Genomic DNA, 18,894 nt, shown 5'->3' on the forward strand with positions numbered 1-18,894 from the left:
CCCTGTAGTGTGTTAATATTGTCTCTACATCTCTTCTTCTCCCTGTAGTGTGTTGATATTGTCTCTACATCTCCTCTTCTCCCTGTAGTGTGTTGATATTGTCTCTACATCTCCTCTTCTCCCTGTAGTGTGTTAATATTGTCTCTACATCTCCTCTTCTCCCTGTAGTGTGTTAATATTGTCTCTACATCTCCTCTTCTCCCTGTAGTGTGTTGATATTGTCTCTACATCTCTTCTTCTCCCTGTAGTGGGTTGATATTGTCTCTACATCTCCTCTTCTCCCTGTAGTGTGTTAATATTGTCTCTACATCTCCTCTTCTCCCTGTAGTGTGTTAATATTGTCTCTACATCTCCTCTTCTCCCTGTAGTGTGTTAATATTGTCTCTACATCTCCTCTTCTCCTGTAGTGTGTTAATATTGTCTCTACATCTCTTCTTCTCCCTGTAGTGGGTTGATATTGTCTCTACATCTCCTCTTCTCCCTGTAGTGTGTAAAATATTGTCTCTACATCTCCTCTTCTCCCTGTAGTGGGTTGATATTGTCTCTACATCTCCTCTTCTCCCTGTAGTGGGTTGATATTGTCTCTACATCTCCTCTTCTCCCTGTAGTGTGTTAATATTGTCTCTACATCTCTTCTTCTCCTGTAGTGTGTTAATATTGTCTCTACATCTCCTCTTCTCCCTGTAGTGTGTTAATATTGTCTCTACATCTCCTCTTCTCCCTGTAGTGTGTTAATATTGTCTCTACATCTCCTCTTCTCCCTGTAGTGTTAATATTGTCTCTACATCTCCTCTTCTCCCTGTAGTGTGTTAATATTGTCTCTACATCTCTTCTTCTCGCTGTAGTGTGTTAATATTGTCTCTACATCTCCTCTTCTCCCTGTAGTGTGTTGATATTGTCTCTACATCTCCTCTTCTCCCTGTAGTGTGTTAATATTGTCTCTACATCTCCTCTTCTCCCTGTAGTGTGTTAATATTGTCTCTACATCTCTTCTTCGCTGTAGTGTGTTAATATTGTCTCTACATCTCCTCTTCTCCCTGTAGTGTGTTAATATTGTCTCTACATCTCCTCTTCTCCCTGTAGTGTGTTAATATTGTCTCTACATCTCCTCTTCTCCCTGTAGTGTGTTAATATTGTCTCTACATCTCCTCTTCTCCCTGTAGTGTGTTGATATTGTCTCTACATCTCTTCTTCTCCTGTAGTGTGTTAATATTGTCTCTACATCTCCTCTTCTCCCTGTAGTGTGTTAATATTGTCTCTACATCTCTTCTTCTCCCTGTAGTGTGTTGATATTGTCTCTACATCTCTTCTTCTCCTGTAGTGTGTTAATATTGTCTCTACATCTCCTCTTCTCCCTGTAGTGTGTTAATATTGTCTCTACATCTCCTCTTCTCCCTGTAGTGTGTTAATATTGTCTCTACATCTCCTCTTCTCCCTGTAGTGGGTTGATATTGTCTCTACATCTCCTCTTCTCTGTAGTGGGTTGATATTGTCTCTACATCTCTTCTTCTCCCTGTAGTGTGTTAATATTGTCTCTACATCTCCTCTTCTCCCTGTAGTGTGTTGATATTGTCTCTACATCTCTTCTTCTCCCTGTAGTGTGTTAATATTGTCTCTACATCTCCTCTTCTCCCTGTAGTGGGTTGATATTGTCTCTACATCTCCTCTTCTCCCTGTAGTGTGTTGATATTGTCTCTACATCTCCTCTTCTCCCTGTAGTGTGTTAATATTGTCTCTACATCTCCTTTTCTCCCTGTAGTGTGTTAATATTGTCTCTACATCTCCTCTTCTCCCTGTAGTGTGTTGATATTGTCTCTACATCTCCTCTTCTCCCTGTAGTGTGTTAATATTGTCTCTACATCTCCTCTTCTCCCTGTAGTGTGTTAATATTGTCTCTACATCTCCTCTTCTCCCTGTAGTGTGTTAATATTGTCTCTACATCTCCTCTTCTCCCTGTAGTGTGTTGATATTGTCTCTACATCTCTTCTTCTCCCTGTAGTGTGTTAATATTGTCTCTACATCTCCTCTTCTCCCTGTAGTGTGTTAATATTGTCTCTACATCTCCTCTTCTCCCTGTAGTGTGTTGATATTGTCTCTACATCTCCTCTTCTCCCTGTAGTGTGTTAATATTGTCTCTACATCTCCTCTTCTCCCTGTAGTGTGTTAATATTGTCTCTACATCTCCTCTTCTCCCTGTAGTGTGTTAATATTGTCTCTACATCTCCTCTTCTCCCTGTAGTGTGTTGATATTGTCTCTACATCTCTTCTTCTCCCTGTAGTGTGTTGATATTGTCTCTACATCTCCTCTTCTCCCTGTAGTGTGTTGATATTGTCTCTACATCTCTTCTTCTCCCTGTAGTGTGTTAATATTGTCTCTACATCTCCTCTTCTCCCTGTAGTGTGTTGATATTGTCTCTACATCTCCTCTTCTCCCTGTAGTGTGTTGATATTGTCTCTACATCTCCTCTTCTCCCTGTAGTGTGTTGATATTGTCTCTACATCTCCTCTTCTCCCTGTAGTGTGTTGATATTGTCTCTACGTCTCCTCTTCTCCCTGTAGTGTGTTGATATTGTCTCTACATCTCTTCTTCTCCCTGTAGTGTGTTAATATTGTCTCTACATCTCTTCTTCTCCCTGTAGTGTGTTGATATTGTCTCTACATCTCCTCTTCTCCCTGTAGTGTGTTGATATTGTCTCTACATCTCCTCTTCTCCCTGTAGTGTGTTAATATTGTCTCTACATCTCCTCTTCTCCCTGTAGTGTGTTAATATTGTCTCTACATCTCCTCTTCTCCCTGTAGTGTGTTGATATTGTCTCTACATCTCTTCTTCTCCTGTAGTGGGTTGATATTGTCTCTACATCTCCTCTTCTCCCTGTAGTGTGTTAATATTGTCTCTACATCTCCTCTTCTCCCTGTAGTGTGTTAATATTGTCTCTACATCTCCTCTTCTCCCTGTAGTGTGTTAATATTGTCTCTACATCTCCTCTTCTCCCTGTAGTGTGTTAATATTGTCTCTACATCTCTTCTTCTCCCTGTAGTGGGTTGATATTGTCTCTACATCTCCTCTTCTCCCTGTAGTGTGTAAAATATTGTCTCTACATCTCCTCTTCTCCCTGTAGTGGGTTGATATTGTCTCTACATCTCCTCTTCTCCCTGTAGTGGGTTGATATTGTCTCTACATCTCCTCTTCTCCCTGTAGTGTGTTAATATTGTCTCTACATCTCTTCTTCTCGCTGTAGTGTGTTAATATTGTCTCTACATCTCCTCTTCTCCCTGTAGTGTGTTAATATTGTCTCTACATCTCCTCTTCTCCCTGTAGTGTGTTAATATTGTCTCTACATCTCCTCTTCTCCCTGTAGTGTGTTAATATTGTCTCTACATCTCCTCTTCTCCCTGTAGTGTGTTGATATTGTCTCTACATCTCTTCTTCTCCCTGTAGTGTGTTAATATTGTCTCTACATCTCCTCTTCTCCCTGTAGTGTGTTAATATTGTCTCTACATCTCTTCTTCTCCCTGTAGTGTGTTGATATTGTCTCTACATCTCTTCTTCTCCCTGTAGTGTGTTAATATTGTCTCTACATCTCCTCTTCTCCCTGTAGTGTGTTAATATTGTCTCTACATCTCCTCTTCTCCCTGTAGTGTGTTAATATTGTCTCTACATCTCCTCTTCTCCCTGTAGTGGGTTGATATTGTCTCTACATCTCCTCTTCTCCCTGTAGTGGGTTGATATTGTCTCTACATCTCTTCTTCTCCCTGTAGTGTGTTAATATTGTCTCTACATCTCCTCTTCTCCCTGTAGTGTGTTGATATTGTCTCTACATCTCTTCTTCTCCCTGTAGTGTGTTAATATTGTCTCTACATCTCCTCTTCTCCCTGTAGTGGGTTGATATTGTCTCTACATCTCCTCTTCTCCCTGTAGTGTGTTGATATTGTCTCTACATCTCCTCTTCTCCCTGTAGTGTGTTAATATTGTCTCTACATCTCCTCTTCTCCCTGTAGTGTGTTAATATTGTCTCTACATCTCCTCTTCTCCCTGTAGTGTGTTGATATTGTCTCTACATCTCCTCTTCTCCCTGTAGTGTGTTAATATTGTCTCTACATCTCCTCTTCTCCCTGTAGTGTGTTAATATTGTCTCTACATCTCCTCTTCTCCCTGTAGTGTGTTAATATTGTCTCTACATCTCCTCTTCTCCCTGTAGTGTGTTGATATTGTCTCTACATCTCTTCTTCTCCCTGTAGTGTGTTAATATTGTCTCTACATCTCCTCTTCTCCCTGTAGTGTGTTAATATTGTCTCTACATCTCCTCTTCTCCCTGTAGTGTGTTGATATTGTCTCTACATCTCCTCTTCTCCTGTAGTGTGTTAATATTGTCTCTACATCTCCTCTTCTCCCTGTAGTGTGTTAATATTGTCTCTACATCTCCTCTTCTCCCTGTAGTGTGTTAATATTGTCTCTACATCTCCTCTTCTCCTGTAGTGTGTTGATATTGTCTCTACATCTCTTCTTCTCCCTGTAGTGTGTTGATATTGTCTCTACATCTCCTCTTCTCCCTGTAGTGTGTTGATATTGTCTCTACATCTCTTCTTCTCCCTGTAGTGTGTTAATATTGTCTCTACATCTCCTCTTCTCCCTGTAGTGGGTTGATATTGTCTCTACATCTCCTCTTCTCCCTGTAGTGGGTTGATATTGTCTCTACATCTCTTCTTCTCCCTGTAGTGTGTTGATATTGTCTCTACATCTCCTCTTCTCCCTGTAGTGTGTTGATATTGTCTCTACATCTCCTCTTCTCCCTGTAGTGTGTTAATATTGTCTCTACATCTCCTCTTCTCCCTGTAGTGTGTTGATATTGTCTCTACATCTCCTCTTCTCCCTGTAGTGTGTTGATATTGTCTCTACATCTCCTCTTCTCCCTGTAGTGTGTTGATATTGTCTCTACATCTCCTCTTCTCCCTGTAGTGTGTTGATATTGTCTCTACATCTCCTCTTCTCCCTGTAGTGTGTTGATATTGTCTCTACATCTCTTCTTCTCCCTGTAGTGTGTTGATATTGTCTCTACATCTCCTCTTCTCCCTGTAGTGTGTTGATATTGTCTCTACATCTCCTCTTCTCCCTGTAGTGTGTTAATATTGTCTCTACATCTCCTCTTCTCCCTGTAGTGTGTTGATATTGTCTCTACATCTCTTCTTCTCCCTGTAGTGTGTTGATATTGTCTCTACATCTCCTCTTCTCCCTGTAGTGTGTTGATATTGTCTCTACATCTCCTCTTCTCCCTGTAGTGTGTTGATATTGTCTCTACATCTCCTCTTCTCCCTGTAGTGTGTTGATATTGTCTCTACATCTCCTCTTCTCCCTGTAGTGTGTTGATATTGTCTCTACATCTCCTCTTCTCCCTGTAGTGTGTTGATATTGTCTCTACATCTCCTCTTCTCCCTGTAGTGTGTTGATATTGTCTCTACATCTCTTCTTCTCCCTGTAGTGTGTTGATATTGTCTCTACATCTCCTCTTCTCCCTGTAGTGGGTTGATATTGTCTCTACATCTCCTCTTCTCCCTGTAGTGTGTTGATATTGTCTCTACATCTCCTCTTCTCCCTGTAGTGTGTTGATATTGTCTCTACATCTCCTCTTCTCCCTGTAGTGTGTTGATATTGTCTCTACATCTCTTCTTCTCCCTGTAGTGTGTTGATATTGTCTCTACATCTCCTCTTCTCCCTGTAGTGTGTTGATATTGTCTCTACATCTCTTCTTCTCCCTGTAGTGTGTTGATATTGTCTCTACATCTCCTCTTCTCCCTGTAGTGTGTTGATATTGTCTCTACATCTCCTCTTCTCCCTGTAGTGTGTTGATATTGTCTCTACATCTCCTCTTCTCCCTGTAGTGGGTTGATATTGTCTCTACATCTCTTCTTCTCCCTGTAGTGTGTTGATATTGTCTCTACATCTCTTCTTCTCCCTGTAGTGTGTTGATATTGTCTCTACATCTCCTCTTCTCCCTGTAGTGTGTTGATATTGTCTCTACATCTCCTCTTCTCCCTGTAGTGTGTTAATATTGTCTCTACATCTCCTCTTCTCCCTGTAGTGTGTTGATATTGTCTCTACATCTCCTCTTCTCCCTGTAGTGTGTTGATATTGTCTCTACATCTCTTCTTCTCCCTGTAGTGTGTTGATATTGTCTCTACATCTCCTCTTCTCCCTGTAGTGTGTTGATATTGTCTCTACATCTCTTCTTCTCCCTGTAGTGTGTTGATATTGTCTCTACATCTCCTCTTCTCCCTGTAGTGTGTTGATATTGTCTCTACATCTCCTCTTCTCCCTGTAGTGTGTTGATATTGTCTCTACATCTCCTCTTCTCCCTGTAGTGTGTTGATATTGTCTCTACATCTCCTCTTCTCCCTGTAGTGTGTTAATATTGTCTCTACGTCTCCTCTTCTCCCTGTAGTGGGTTAATATTGTCTCTACATCTCCTCTTCTCCCTGTAGTGTGTTGATATTGTCTCTACATCTCCTCTTCTCCCTGTAGTGTGTTAATATTGTCTCTACATCTCCTCTTCTCCCTGTAGTGGGTTGATATTGTCTCTACATCTCCTCTTCTCCCTGTAGTGTGTTAATATTGTCTCTACATCTCCTCTTCTCCCTGTAGTGGGTTGATATTGTCTCTACATCTCTTCTTCTCCCTGTAGTGTGTTGATATTGTCTCTACATCTCCTCTTCTCCCTGTAGTGTGTTGATATTGTCTCTACATCTCCTCTTCTCCCTGTAGTGTGTTGATATTGTCTCTACATCTCTTCTTCTCCCTGTAGTGTGTTAATATTGTCTCTACATCTCCTCTTCTCCCTGTAGTGTGTTGATATTGTCTCTACATCTCCTCTTCTCCCTGTAGTGTGTTAATATTGTCTCTACATCTCCTCTTCTCCCTGTAGTGTGTTGATATTGTCTCTACATCTCCTCTTCTCCCTGTAGTGTGTTGATATTGTCTCTACATCTCCTCTTCTCCCTGTAGTGTGTTGATATTGTCTCTACATCTCCTCTTCTCCCTGTAGTGTGTTGATATTGTCTCTACATCTCTTCTTCTCCCTGTAGTGTGTTGATATTGTCTCTACATCTCCTCTTCTCCCTGTAGTGTGTTAATATTGTCTCTACATCTCTTATCCCTGTGGTGTGTGTGTGTGTTATGTTCACCACTGTGTTCCATCAGTGGTAACGGTCTCAGTCCTAATATCTTCTGTGCTCCCCTAATGTAATAGATATGCATGCCTCTCAGTGGCTGCTCTGTCGCCACAGTAACCTGTATTAGAGGGCACATCTCAACTGCAGCCTGGTGTCCAATTACGAGAGAGAGAGAGATAAGAGAGAGAGGGAACAAGAGGTAGAGCGATAGAGAGAGGGAACAATGGATATGTAGAGGGAGCGATGGGGAACGAGAGAGAAGGAGAGATGGGGGAACAAGTGAAAACAACCAGCATGTTGGAAGTCACCGCCTATTCTGGTTACCTCTTCTCTCAATGCCAGTCTTGGATCTGTCAAACCCAGGTCTCAGTTTTGCCTCATTCACCGTCTCCTCATTGTGTTTCTGATGATCAGACGTGACGCGCTGATGGATCTCAGCAAACACTGTGTCACCCACGGTGCCGTGAGCTTTAATTCGGTCTTTTCCTCCTGCGAGAGCACCAGTGATAAGAGAGGAGCCCTATGGGCACGCCACTTATCTCCTCCGCTGCAGACACCCGCTTCTCCCCACGAATCAATGTCTGAATCTGCTGTTTGCATTGTGTGGGCGCTGAGGGCCCCCTCTCCTCTCCCAGGCTTAGCTGTGGCTCAGTGTGTACCACTTCATTCCTTTATCCCCCAGGCCGTGCCACCGCAGTGTCCGCAATCGCCCCTATGTGTCCTTCCCGTCCCTCCCATTGCTGTGAAAGTGCCCAATCGGGGGAGGGTGGGGGGTTTCTATAGCGACGGATGTGGAGAATCTCTCCGCAAACAGGTTGCCCAAAGATGATCCGGGGCCTTGGGAAGATGTGAGGGTGAGGCTTTGTGTGTCTCGCTGTGTGCAACCTACGCAGGATGTGATGTAATCAGTGTGAATTCTTTATACACTGGTGTTTAAAAGATTGCTACTGGTCACGCTGGTCACCATTTGAGATGATGTGTGTGACCAATGAAGGTCAAAAGCCTGCGGTGTGTTTTTTGTGTGTTTTTTGTGTGATATGCGTGTGTGCGTGTGTGCGTGTGTGTGTGTGTGCGTGTGTGTGTGTGTGTGTGTGTGTGTGTGTGTGTGTGTGTGTGTGTGTGTGTGTGTGTGTGTGTGTGTGTGTGTGTGTGTGTGTGTGTGTGTGTGTGTGTGTGGTGTGTGTGTGTGTGTGGGGCCCACGTAGAGAACTAGACTCTTCTACCGCTGGTGTCTCTGAGCGAGTGGAGGGACTAAAGTGGCTTGAATACGACTGGGCTGGAGTCACACTCTGACATAATTCAGGAACTGAGTTATCTCTTTGTCCCTCTACTCACTGAGCGAGAGTCCTGCTCTAAATAACGCACTGTATGGGGAGGGGGGTCACACACCTGTCTCTTCTTTGTTCTACCATTGGGCGTCAGTGCCTCTCTTCTGACTCGGTGAGGAGTATTGCAAATGGTTTGTGTGTATGTCTTTTTGAGGGTTACATGTGGTAGGTGTGGGGTAAAGCTAGTGGTTTTAAAGGTATAGTTGAAGTATTAAGTTTACATACACTAGGTTGGAGTCAAACTAGTTTTTCAACCACTCCACAAATTTCTTGTTAACAAACTATAGTTTTGGCAAGTCGGTAAGGACATCTACTTTGTGCATGACACAAGTAATTTTTCCAACAATTGTTGACAGACAGATTATTTCACTTATAACTCACTGTATCACAATTCCAGTGGGTCAGAAGTTCACATACACTAAGTTGACTGTGCCTTTAAACAGCTTTTATAATTATATCATGGCTTTAGAAGCTTCTGATAGGCTAATTGACCTCATTTGAGTCAGTTGGAGGTGTATCTGTGGATGTATTTCAAGGCCTACCTTCAAACTCAGTGCTTCTTTGCTTGACATCAATGGAAAATCTAAATATATATATATTTTTTTCACCTTTATTTAACCAGATAGGCTAGTTGAGAACAAGTTCTCATTTGCAACTGCGACCTGGCCAAGATAAAGCAAAGCAGTTTGACACATACAACAACACCGAGTTACACATGGAATAAACAAACATACAGTCAATAATAGAGTAGAAAAAGACTATATACGGTATGTGCAAATGAGGAAAGATAAGGGAGGTAAGGCAATAAATAGTCCATGGTGACGAAGTAATTACAATATAGCAATTAAACACTGGAATGGTAGACGTGCAGAAGATGAATGTGTAAGTAGAGATACTGGGGTGCAAAGGAGCAAGATAAATGTCTAAACAGACACCTAGGTATTTGTACAGTGATTGCTCCTTTAAAAGAAGCATTGACGCTCGTCTGGAGGTTAGTTAACACGGTGTCCAAAGAAGGGCCAGATGTACACAGAATGGTGTCATCTGCGTAGAGGTGGATCAGAGAATCACCAGCAGCAAGAGCGACATCATTGATGTATACAGAAAAGCGAGTTGGCCCGAGAATTGAACCCTGTGGCAACCCCATAGAGGCTGCCAGAGGTCCGGACAACAGGCCCTCCGATTTGACACACTGAACTCTATCAGAGAAGTAGTTGGTGAACCAGGCGAGGCAATCATTTGAGGAACCAAGGCTGTTGAGTCTGCCGATAAGAATGTGGTGATTGACAGAGTCGAAAGCCTTGGCCAGGTTGATAAATACAGCTGCACAGCAATGCCTCTTATCGATGGCGGTTATGATATCGTTTAGGACCTTGAGCGTGCCTGAGTTGCATCCATGACCAACTCTGAAACCCGATTGTATAGTGGAGAAGGTACAGTGAGATTCGAAATGGTCTGTGATCTGTTTGTTAAATTGGCTTTTGAAGATTTTAGAAAGGCAGGGCAGGTCTATAGGTCTATAACAGTTTGGGTCTAGAGTGCCTCTCCCTTGGAGGAGGGGGATGACCGCGGCAGCATTCCAATCTTTGGGAATATCAGACGATACGAAAGAGAGGTTGAACAGGCTAGTGATAGGGTTTGCAACAATTTTGGCACATCAATTTAGAAAGAGAGGCTCCAGATTGTCTAGCCCGGCTGATTTGTAGGGATCCAGATTTTGCAGCTCTTTCAGAACATCAGCTATCTGCATTTGGGTGAAGGACAAGTGGGGGAGGCTTGGGTGAGTTGCTGTGGTGAGTGGAGGGCTGTTGATCGGGGTAGGGGTAGCCAGGTGGAAAGCACGGCCATCCTTAGAAAAATGCTTATTGAAATTCTCAATTATAGTGAATTTATCAGTGGTGACAGTGTTTCCTAGCCTCAGTGCAGTGGGCAGCTGGGAGGAGGTGCTCTTATTCTCCATGGACTTTACAGTGTCCCAGAACTTTTTTGAGATGGTGCGGCAGCATGCAAATTTCTGTTTAAAAAATCTAGCCTTAGCTTTCCTAACTGACTGTATATATTGGATCCTAACTTCCCTGAAAAGTTGCATATCACGGGAGCTATTCGATGCTAATGCAGAACGCCACAGGATGTTTTTGTGCTGGTCAAGGGCAGTCAGGTCGAGAGAGAACCAAGGGCTATATCTGTTCCTGTTTCTGTTTTTTTTTTTTTTGTGGAGCATGCTTATTTAAGATGGCGAGTAAGGCACTTTTAAAGAATACCCAGGCATCCTCTATTGACGGGATGAGGTCAATAATCTTCCAGGATACCCGGTCCAGTTCGATTAGAAAGGCCTGCTCGCTGAAGTGTTTTAGGGAGCTTTTGATAGTGATGAGGGGTGGTCGTTTGACCGCAGACCCATTACGGATGTAAGCAATGAGGCAGTGATCGCTGAGATCTTGGTTGAAAACAGCAGAGTTGTATTTAGAGGGCAAGGTGGTTAGGATGATATCTTTGAGGGTGCCCGTGTTTACGGATTTGGGGTTGTGTCAAGACCTCAGAAAAAAAATAAAGTGTTAACACCATGGGATCACGCAGCCGTCATACCGTCCAGGAAGGAGGCGCTTTCGGTCTCCTAGAGATGAACCTACTTTAGTGCAAAAATCAAATCCCAGGACAAATCAATCCCAATCCCAAAGAAAATCAATCCCAGAACAAAAGCAAAGGACCTTGTGAAGATGCTGGAGGAAACGGGTACAAAAGTATCTATATCCACAGTAAAACGAGTCCTATATCGACGTAACCTGAATGACCGCACAGCAAGGAAGAAGCCACTGCTCCAAAACTGCCATACAAAAGCCACGGTTTGCAACTGCACATGGGGACAAAGATCGTACTTTTTGGAGAAATGTCCTATGGTCTGATGAAACAAACACAAAGGTGTTTGGAAACTTCCGACTTCAACTGTATGTTTGAACTTGTGAGATTCCTCCCTTGTTCCCTGACTTACCAGAGCAGCATTGGAAGTGAGTGGTTGGGGAGGAGACTGGAGAGTAGCTTTTCCTTCCCGTTTGTTGTGAAGCTAGCTAAGTTCCTCACCTCTTCCTCTCCACTAAGATAACTGAACTCTGTGGGGCAGGAGAGCAAGCACTGCAACTTTTATGTTCTGAGGCTTTTAATGCTGGGTGGGGGGGTGTCTCTTTGGCTAACTGTGTGTGCGTTGTGTGTATTGTACTCGCACATGTTTCTGAATTAACTTTTGGAGCTGAGGAGTCCTGACTTGTTGGGTGTGATGATGTGTTCTGCTCTGTTTGCCACACAGACAAAACTCGGAGGCTCTAGAATGTGTGTGTGTGTGTGTGTGGTACTTTTCAACATGCTTGACACTCCTCAGAGAGCCTGGGAATGAGTGAATGTGATAAGCTGTGGAAGCGTAAGGTTCCTTGAGTAAACCTGCTCTTCGGGAGCTGTTTGGCTGGCTGGCTGCTCTGAATCCGTTTTGTGGTCTGAGAGGGGGATTGGAGCCTGTCAGTCATGTGCTGCAGGCTGGAGCGCCTGGCCATGGTCTGTCTGCGTGCTCCACGGCCGCGCTGCAGGGAGATAAGACTCCCACTCCAGGCTGCAGACCGCAGCAGCTTGCCAGAACCCGCATCCCACCTCCAGCCTTTCTCCAGCCAGCACCACCCCCCCTCTTCAGCCTACCTCCGCACCTGCAGAGTGGCAGTCCCTAAACCAGCTTCCTCTCTCTCTGAGTGACACATCCCCAGCCAGCGTCCCCCCACTGTCACCATTCGCAACACGACACATCTTTTAGTTAACAACAGCCTGTCGCTAGGGTAGCTGGTTAACCTCAAAATGTCTTGTCGTCTACCGTCCTCTCCTCCAGACCTTACACATACTTCCTAAGAGATTGTGGTTACTTAAGCTGGGCATGCACTAGATGATTTTGGCCCTCATTTTTAGGGTTTGGGTACGTTTTTGATATCGGAGACAAAATCCCAATGTCATTGTCTACTCCGGGCCGTCACCAATGCTTGTTCAATGTGAGCGGGTCAGAGACGCAATCAGAAGCCTACTGTTCCTGCCTTTGACCCATCCCAGACGCCCCGATATTGTCGACCGTTTGATGTTTTTATTTGCACAAAATCTGCAACGCTCTTGTTGTGTGAGATGTGCAACGACAACTTTTGAGAACGGTGGTCAGTAATAGGTCAATGAGAGCTCGCCAGAGAAGAAGCCAGTGAGATGATGACGTTGTTCCGCATCACCCAGGATGTGTAGACTCAGGCCATGCCTGCCACTCGTATGCGTTTGTACTTGCCTTTATTAACCAAAGCCAAAGTGTCAAATCGTTTCAGCTCTGGAGTTTACGAGCGACGTTATTCAAGTCAAAAATGTGTTGGCTCGATATTTCAACTCAGTATGGCAAGCGTGGATCTCTGACTGAAAACCTTTTTACAAGGCTGCTTTGAGTTAGCTATCTAATCCCATCAAGGGAAGAATCTTGTGGCGTGTCACCCCGTCTGTGTCACATGGTTTAGTGTGCTCACCCACTACGTTAGTGAGACAGGGGGAAGAAAACACAGGAAAGAAGGTCGTTTTAAAGTGAGGATTTTGAAAGTCGAGAAGGGAGAGAGGTGCGTGTGTGTTTCTTAGTTTCAAACATTTATTACCTTGACTAAACAGATATGACCTTCCTGAGCTCGCTCTGCCATTCAGTTGGAGGGAGAAGCTGCAGTGTGTGTGTGTGTGTGTTTTGAGACGACAGTTCAGATGGGGAAAAGACAGTGTGCACACGTCTTTCTGCTGACTAGTGTGCGTGTGTCTGAACCTTTGGTCCTGTGCCTGACAGTACAGATAAAGACCCCCCCCCCCCTCCAAAAGTATTGTTTATCATCTCTTTATGCATTGGCCACGTTTAGAACCATATCACTTTATCCCAAAGAGTAATTCTGATGAAGCAATATACACCTTAATCAGGTTACTCTGTCAGTTTATGTGTGGTCTCCTAGTGTGAGTCTTCTCATTAGTGGACAAAGCCGAAACTGCAACTCCTTCCTCAGCTCTCTAGATAGAGCCAGAAAGTAGAGCCAGAACAGTTACCCAGAATTCAAACAACATCTTAATGTACATGGATGAAGTCATTAGCTTTCCTTAGTCCTTTTTTCCAGCACGGTAGCACCTCTAAACTGTGATTTTTTTTTTTTTTTTACCGAACAGAGGAAGGGTGTTTTTCTTTTTAATAGTATCATTAACCTGTCTCTCCCCGCTGTAGGGTCTTGGATGCCCCCAGGTCAGAACATAATGAAATTGCACCTCATTCCCCACCACACATACATAACACAGTCTTTAGTGAGTGTCCAGAGAGGACTAAATTGATTGCACACATAACGTATACGCTGAGTGTTCAAAACATTAGGAACACCTTCCTAATATTGAATTGCAGCCCCTTTCCCCCTCAGAACAGCTTCAGTTAGTCAGGGCATGGACCTTACAAGGTTTCAAAAGTGTTCCACAGGGATGCTGGCCCACGTTGACTCCAATGCTTCACACAGTTGTGTCAAATTGGCTGGATGTCCTTTGGGTGGTGGATCATTCTTGCTACACACGGGAAACTGTTGAGCGTGGGAAACCCACAAACCGTTGCACCTGGCACCAACTGCCATACCCCGTTCAAAGGCACTTACTTAATATTTTGTCTTGCACATTCACCCTCTGAGTGGCACACATGTACAATCCATGTCTCAACTGTCTCTAACCTCTCTTGGCCCCTTTATCTACACCAGTGGTCACCAACGGGTCGATCTCCAAGGCATTCGTTGTCAATCACCAAACATTCATTTGCGTTCCATTCTTTGGTTGTTGTTTTTTTTGCGTTGTTGGCGCCATTTGATTCAGCAGCCCTACCTAACGGCGGGAAGGCAAAATGTTCCCATTTTGAACCATTTCATGCCTCTGCCTGCCCGTCAGGCCCAGATAGTAAAATCAAGTGCACCTCTGGGCCTACTGCTGGCCAATCAGACAGCTCAGTTTCCTCGAGCCATAGACTGTAAAAAGAAGCCTTGAATGTACAGCAAGGTTGATAGAGACTCCGTGAACACAGAGAAGAGCTGCTGTTTTTGTGAGCATTGTGTCAGAGTTAATACCCTGCTATTGTATCATATCGCTGATGGGAGGGATCAGTGTGGTGTCCATATTAGCAGTCAGCCTGCTGGTGTAACTCGCGCTGTGACGTGGACCTCCGAATCAGTGTCGCTACAATGGACAAGCCACTTTATTAACAGAAATGTAGACGGTACCATATTTCTACCTGTAATGATTGAAGCGATTACATTGGGCTTTTACAGCAACTGCTCTGAAGCTGCACGATGTAACCTGCTCCGTCACTTCAATCAATTACGGAAAAGCAGGAACAGGGCTCAAAATCTCTCTCTCTCTCTCTCTCTCTCTCTCTCTCTCTCTCTCTCTCTCTCTCTCTCTCTCTCTCTCTCTCTCTCTCTCTCTCTCTCTCTCTCTCTCTCTCTCTCTCTCTCTCTCTCTCTCTCTCTCTCTCTCTCTCTCTCTCTCTCTCTCTCTCTCTCTCTCTCTCTCTCTCTCTCTCTCTCTCTCTCTCTCTCTCTCTCTCTCTCTCTCTCTCTCTCTCTCTCTCTCTCTCTCTCACACTTTTGAGGAGCTGGACTAATGGTCCTCGTTTCAAACTGTTACAATGGAGATTGGTGGAAGGTTGTATATAGATTCTCTCAAGATGGAGTTACACTTGCGCTTCACTGATAGACAGGCATTCAACCCCAGGCTTTTAGGCTCTATACTGAGGCTGTGTGTGTACATAATAGCTAGGCAGAACACAGTGTGTTTTTTTTTATGTGGACTGTATATATTACTATAATCAGTCATTGAAGCGTTTGCTTGCTGCACATTGTAAATGTAAAAACAGGCTTTCATCTGAGTGTGGGTCCAGACCAGCCATGCAATCCATCCACATTTATCCTGATTTGTTGCTGTGGTGCTCTCTTTGTTTACTGTAAAGCGGGAGATTTACGTTGGCTGCGCTTGGCAGGGCCTGTGCGTGTGACCAGTGATGGGATGGGGGGGTGGGGGTAGAAGCCTCTGGGCTGGGCGACGGTAGGAATAGGACGGTCTGATTTGTGTCTTTTTATGAGGCTTGTTTATGGGTCTGAATGGCTCTAATGGCTCCTTTGTTTTCCCCTCCATGCAGCGGGCCAGCTGTGCCAGTCGGCCCACCTCTCCCTGCAGCTGCCTTACACCGTCCTGGGTCTGGGGCGCAGCGCCAACTTCCTGGACCACCTGTACGTGGGTATCCCCCGGCCCCTCGGGGACAAGGTACTGTATGGTGCGCCGCAGCACTGGGGGAGGGGAGCGGAGAGGAGGGAGATGCCAGACAAAACACAGGACAGGATGCAGTAGGAGCTACAGCAGGTCTTAGTTAATGCACCATGGAAATACTTTTTCTAGTCACTGCACCCATGTGGAGAACACACCCAGAGCCACTGATACTGACACTAACTATACTGCAGGTTGATGTAAATGATGTACATGTTTCTTCCTGTTGCAATATGATAAGTATATTATCTATTGTGCAGTAAATAATTTGTTATCTTCTTCGTTCCCCCACTTTTGTGCTACCTCAAACATTGGCATGTGGTTTGGGTTCGTGTGGAGCGACAGCCTTCTGTCTCTCGTATCGCGTGCCGTTTGAAATGCCGTTTGTGGGTTCCTCGATAGATTCCCCTGCGCGGCTTATTTGAATTTGAGACGCTGGCTCCCGTTCCTCGCCTGTCAAAGAAAAGAACAGAGGTCTTCATCATAGCGGATTTGCATTGCAAATTTCTGCCCATCCCTCATACCTTGGGAGCGAGGCTCGTACAGAGTAAGGCATCTGAAGTACAGCAATGTGCTCTGTTATCACTCGCACCCTTTGAGTAATGCAAGAAAATGTTTCCACAAAGGTTCACATTTCCCCACACAGCAGTTAATAAAATATAATGCTTTGTATTATGCTAACCAATTTTTACCTTCAGAGGGTGTATGGATATGGTGTGTTCAGTGCTCCATACACTGAGTGCACAAAACATTAAGAACACCTGCTCTTTTCATAACATAGACTGACCAGGTAAAATCTATGATCCCTTATTAATGTCACTTGTTAAATCCACTTCAATTAGTGTAGATGAAGGGGAGGAGACAGGTTAAAGAAGGATTTTTAAGCCTTGAGAAAATGGTAGTTGGTACCAGGTGCACCGGTTTGTGTCAAGAACTGCAATGCTGCTGGGTTTTTCACGCTCAACAGTTTCCCGCGTGTATCAAGAATTGTCCACCACCCAAAGGACATCGAACCAACTTGACACAATTGTGGGGAGCATTGGAGTCATGGGCCAACATCCCTGTGGAACATAATATTAGGAAGGTGTTCCTAAAAAATGTGCACTCGATGTACACATTTAATGAACAGCTGTGTCTGTCTGACTGTCTCTGATAGTTCCTATCTGTCTGTCTTCAACCCTCCCTCACAGGGAAAAACATTCAGGAGGCCTGTGAGGGAGTTAGGGAGGGAGGGAGAGAGAAAGAGAGGAAGGTTGGGGAAAGAGAAAGAGATGAGGGAGTGTGTTCTACTTCTACTCTCCTCCTGTACACTTGTCTCAATCCCATGAGGATCCTTTCCTCCGCTTTCCTCCGAATTTACTTCACTAATCAAGATTCCCGCTCTGCTCTCGCCTCCCAAAAAACCCACTTCACTCCCAACTTCAGACCCAGCGCTCTCCTTTGAAACGCTCTCTGAAAACCCAGAAACGCTTTCCTCCTCTAAAACGCAGGCGTCTTCTCTTAGCCAAAGCGCCGGAAGCGCAGCCTGTCACTGTCTCTCACCGCCGTTCTGCATAAACCACGCTGCATTGAAGAGCAACATGTCAGGATTAGCTTAGGAGGTTAAGAACTGCAACTTGTAATGAACTAGCACATTGTTCACAGTGCACTGACTCAAGGTGACTCATTCCAGTTCGTCATTATTCTCCTTTAACCTATTTCGCCTCAAACGCAAACAATCACTAGCAACTGGCAAATCAAAATCCCTGAATCTGCAGCTCTGAATCGCTTTGAGTCTTTGCCTTACATAGTATATGCATCGCTGAGCGATGTAGGTGTGTCATTCACTTCTGTTGACATTTCTCAGTGTCAGGAAGGAGTCATATGCGTGGCTTCCTAACCCACACAACCCTCAGCATTGTAACGATACTCCAGCTAATGGGACTGTAGGAAGTAGGCTGACACCAGGGGGATACTTCAGCAGACCTCATTTATTTAATTTATTAGCCTGTCTGTGTTTTAAATGCATGGCTTTTAAATAGCTCGGGTATAGGTAGCTGAAACCCCTGGGCTCTCATTAGGGTGGTTCTGGGTAAACGAGGACGCAAAGTACCGGCGGCACACACTGCGTGTGCGTCTGCGTGCGTGAGCGAGCAAGTCTGTTTTCCTTATCCCTTAATGTTGCCAAATGATAGATGTGTGGTCGGAAATGAGTCTCTCTTCCCTAGAGGACTCTGTGAGAAAGATGAATTTAACGTTTGCCAGTGATTGCCATCCAGTACCAACTTGAAGAGGGGAAAATTACCTTTTGTAATTAATACAGAAGCTGGCGTTGAAAAGCTTTTGAGCTTGATCTTCATAGAATGAAGTTTCTTAAACTCTGAAGCCGGAGAGCAAATTGTAGTGCAGTATAGGAAATGACTCAGGCCCTACATTGAATCTGCACTGAGAAGTGTGGGATATATTGCCTGCTTTGAACTAGACTTTTTCCATTATTGCCCCTTCATTCTGCCTCCCCGAGGCACTAATAACATAGTTTCTCTGTTTCTGCCTTGCAGGATGTGAGGAAGCAGGAGTGGACAGCCATCATCCCCAACTCGCAGCTCATAGTCATTCCATACCCACACAACGAGCCCCGCAGGTACACACACACACACACACACTCATACATCTGTACTTGGGACTCCCACAAACATGCCCAGGCCATGTTTCCATTGGTTTTCTGTGTCATTCACATGTAGTTCTACCCCCAGGAGTGCCAGCAGATGGCAGAACCCCCCTCCCCTCTCTCTCTCCGTATGGCCAGCTAACACATTCTCTCATCAACACATGGAACACACACACTCTGACAAAAGCTTGCACTTGCATATACAGTGCCTTCGGAAAGTATTCAGACCCCTTGACTTATTCTAAAATGGATTAAATTATTTGTTTCCCTCATCAATCTACACACAATACCCCATAATGACAAAGTGGAAACAGGTTTTTAGACATTTTTGCAAATGTTTTTACATAAGTATTCAGACCCGTTGCTATGAGACTTGAAATTGAGCTCGGGTGCATCCTGTTTCCATTGATCTTCCTTGAGATGTTTCTACAACTT

At 44.5% G+C, this 18,894-nt stretch overlaps 1 protein-coding gene across 2 annotated transcripts in view; it reads left to right on the forward strand.

Annotated features, from left to right (window-relative positions):
- The window catches only part of LOC118358314 (T-cell immunomodulatory protein-like), a 132,722-nt gene that overhangs the window by 107,308 nt on the left and 6,520 nt on the right, over nucleotides 1-18,894 (forward strand). For both annotated transcript variants that reach the window (XM_035735977.1, XM_035735987.1), the window contains 2 exons: nucleotides 15,688-15,812; nucleotides 18,350-18,432. In XM_035735977.1, the coding sequence (XP_035591870.1) occupies nucleotides 15,688-15,812; nucleotides 18,350-18,432 (208 nt within the window). The remainder of the gene's footprint in view (nucleotides 1-15,687; nucleotides 15,813-18,349; nucleotides 18,433-18,894) is intronic.

The sequence above is a fragment of the Oncorhynchus keta genome, chromosome 2 (assembly GCF_023373465.1).
Source record: "Oncorhynchus keta strain PuntledgeMale-10-30-2019 chromosome 2, Oket_V2, whole genome shotgun sequence".
Classification (NCBI taxonomy): domain Eukaryota; kingdom Metazoa; phylum Chordata; class Actinopteri; order Salmoniformes; family Salmonidae; genus Oncorhynchus; species Oncorhynchus keta.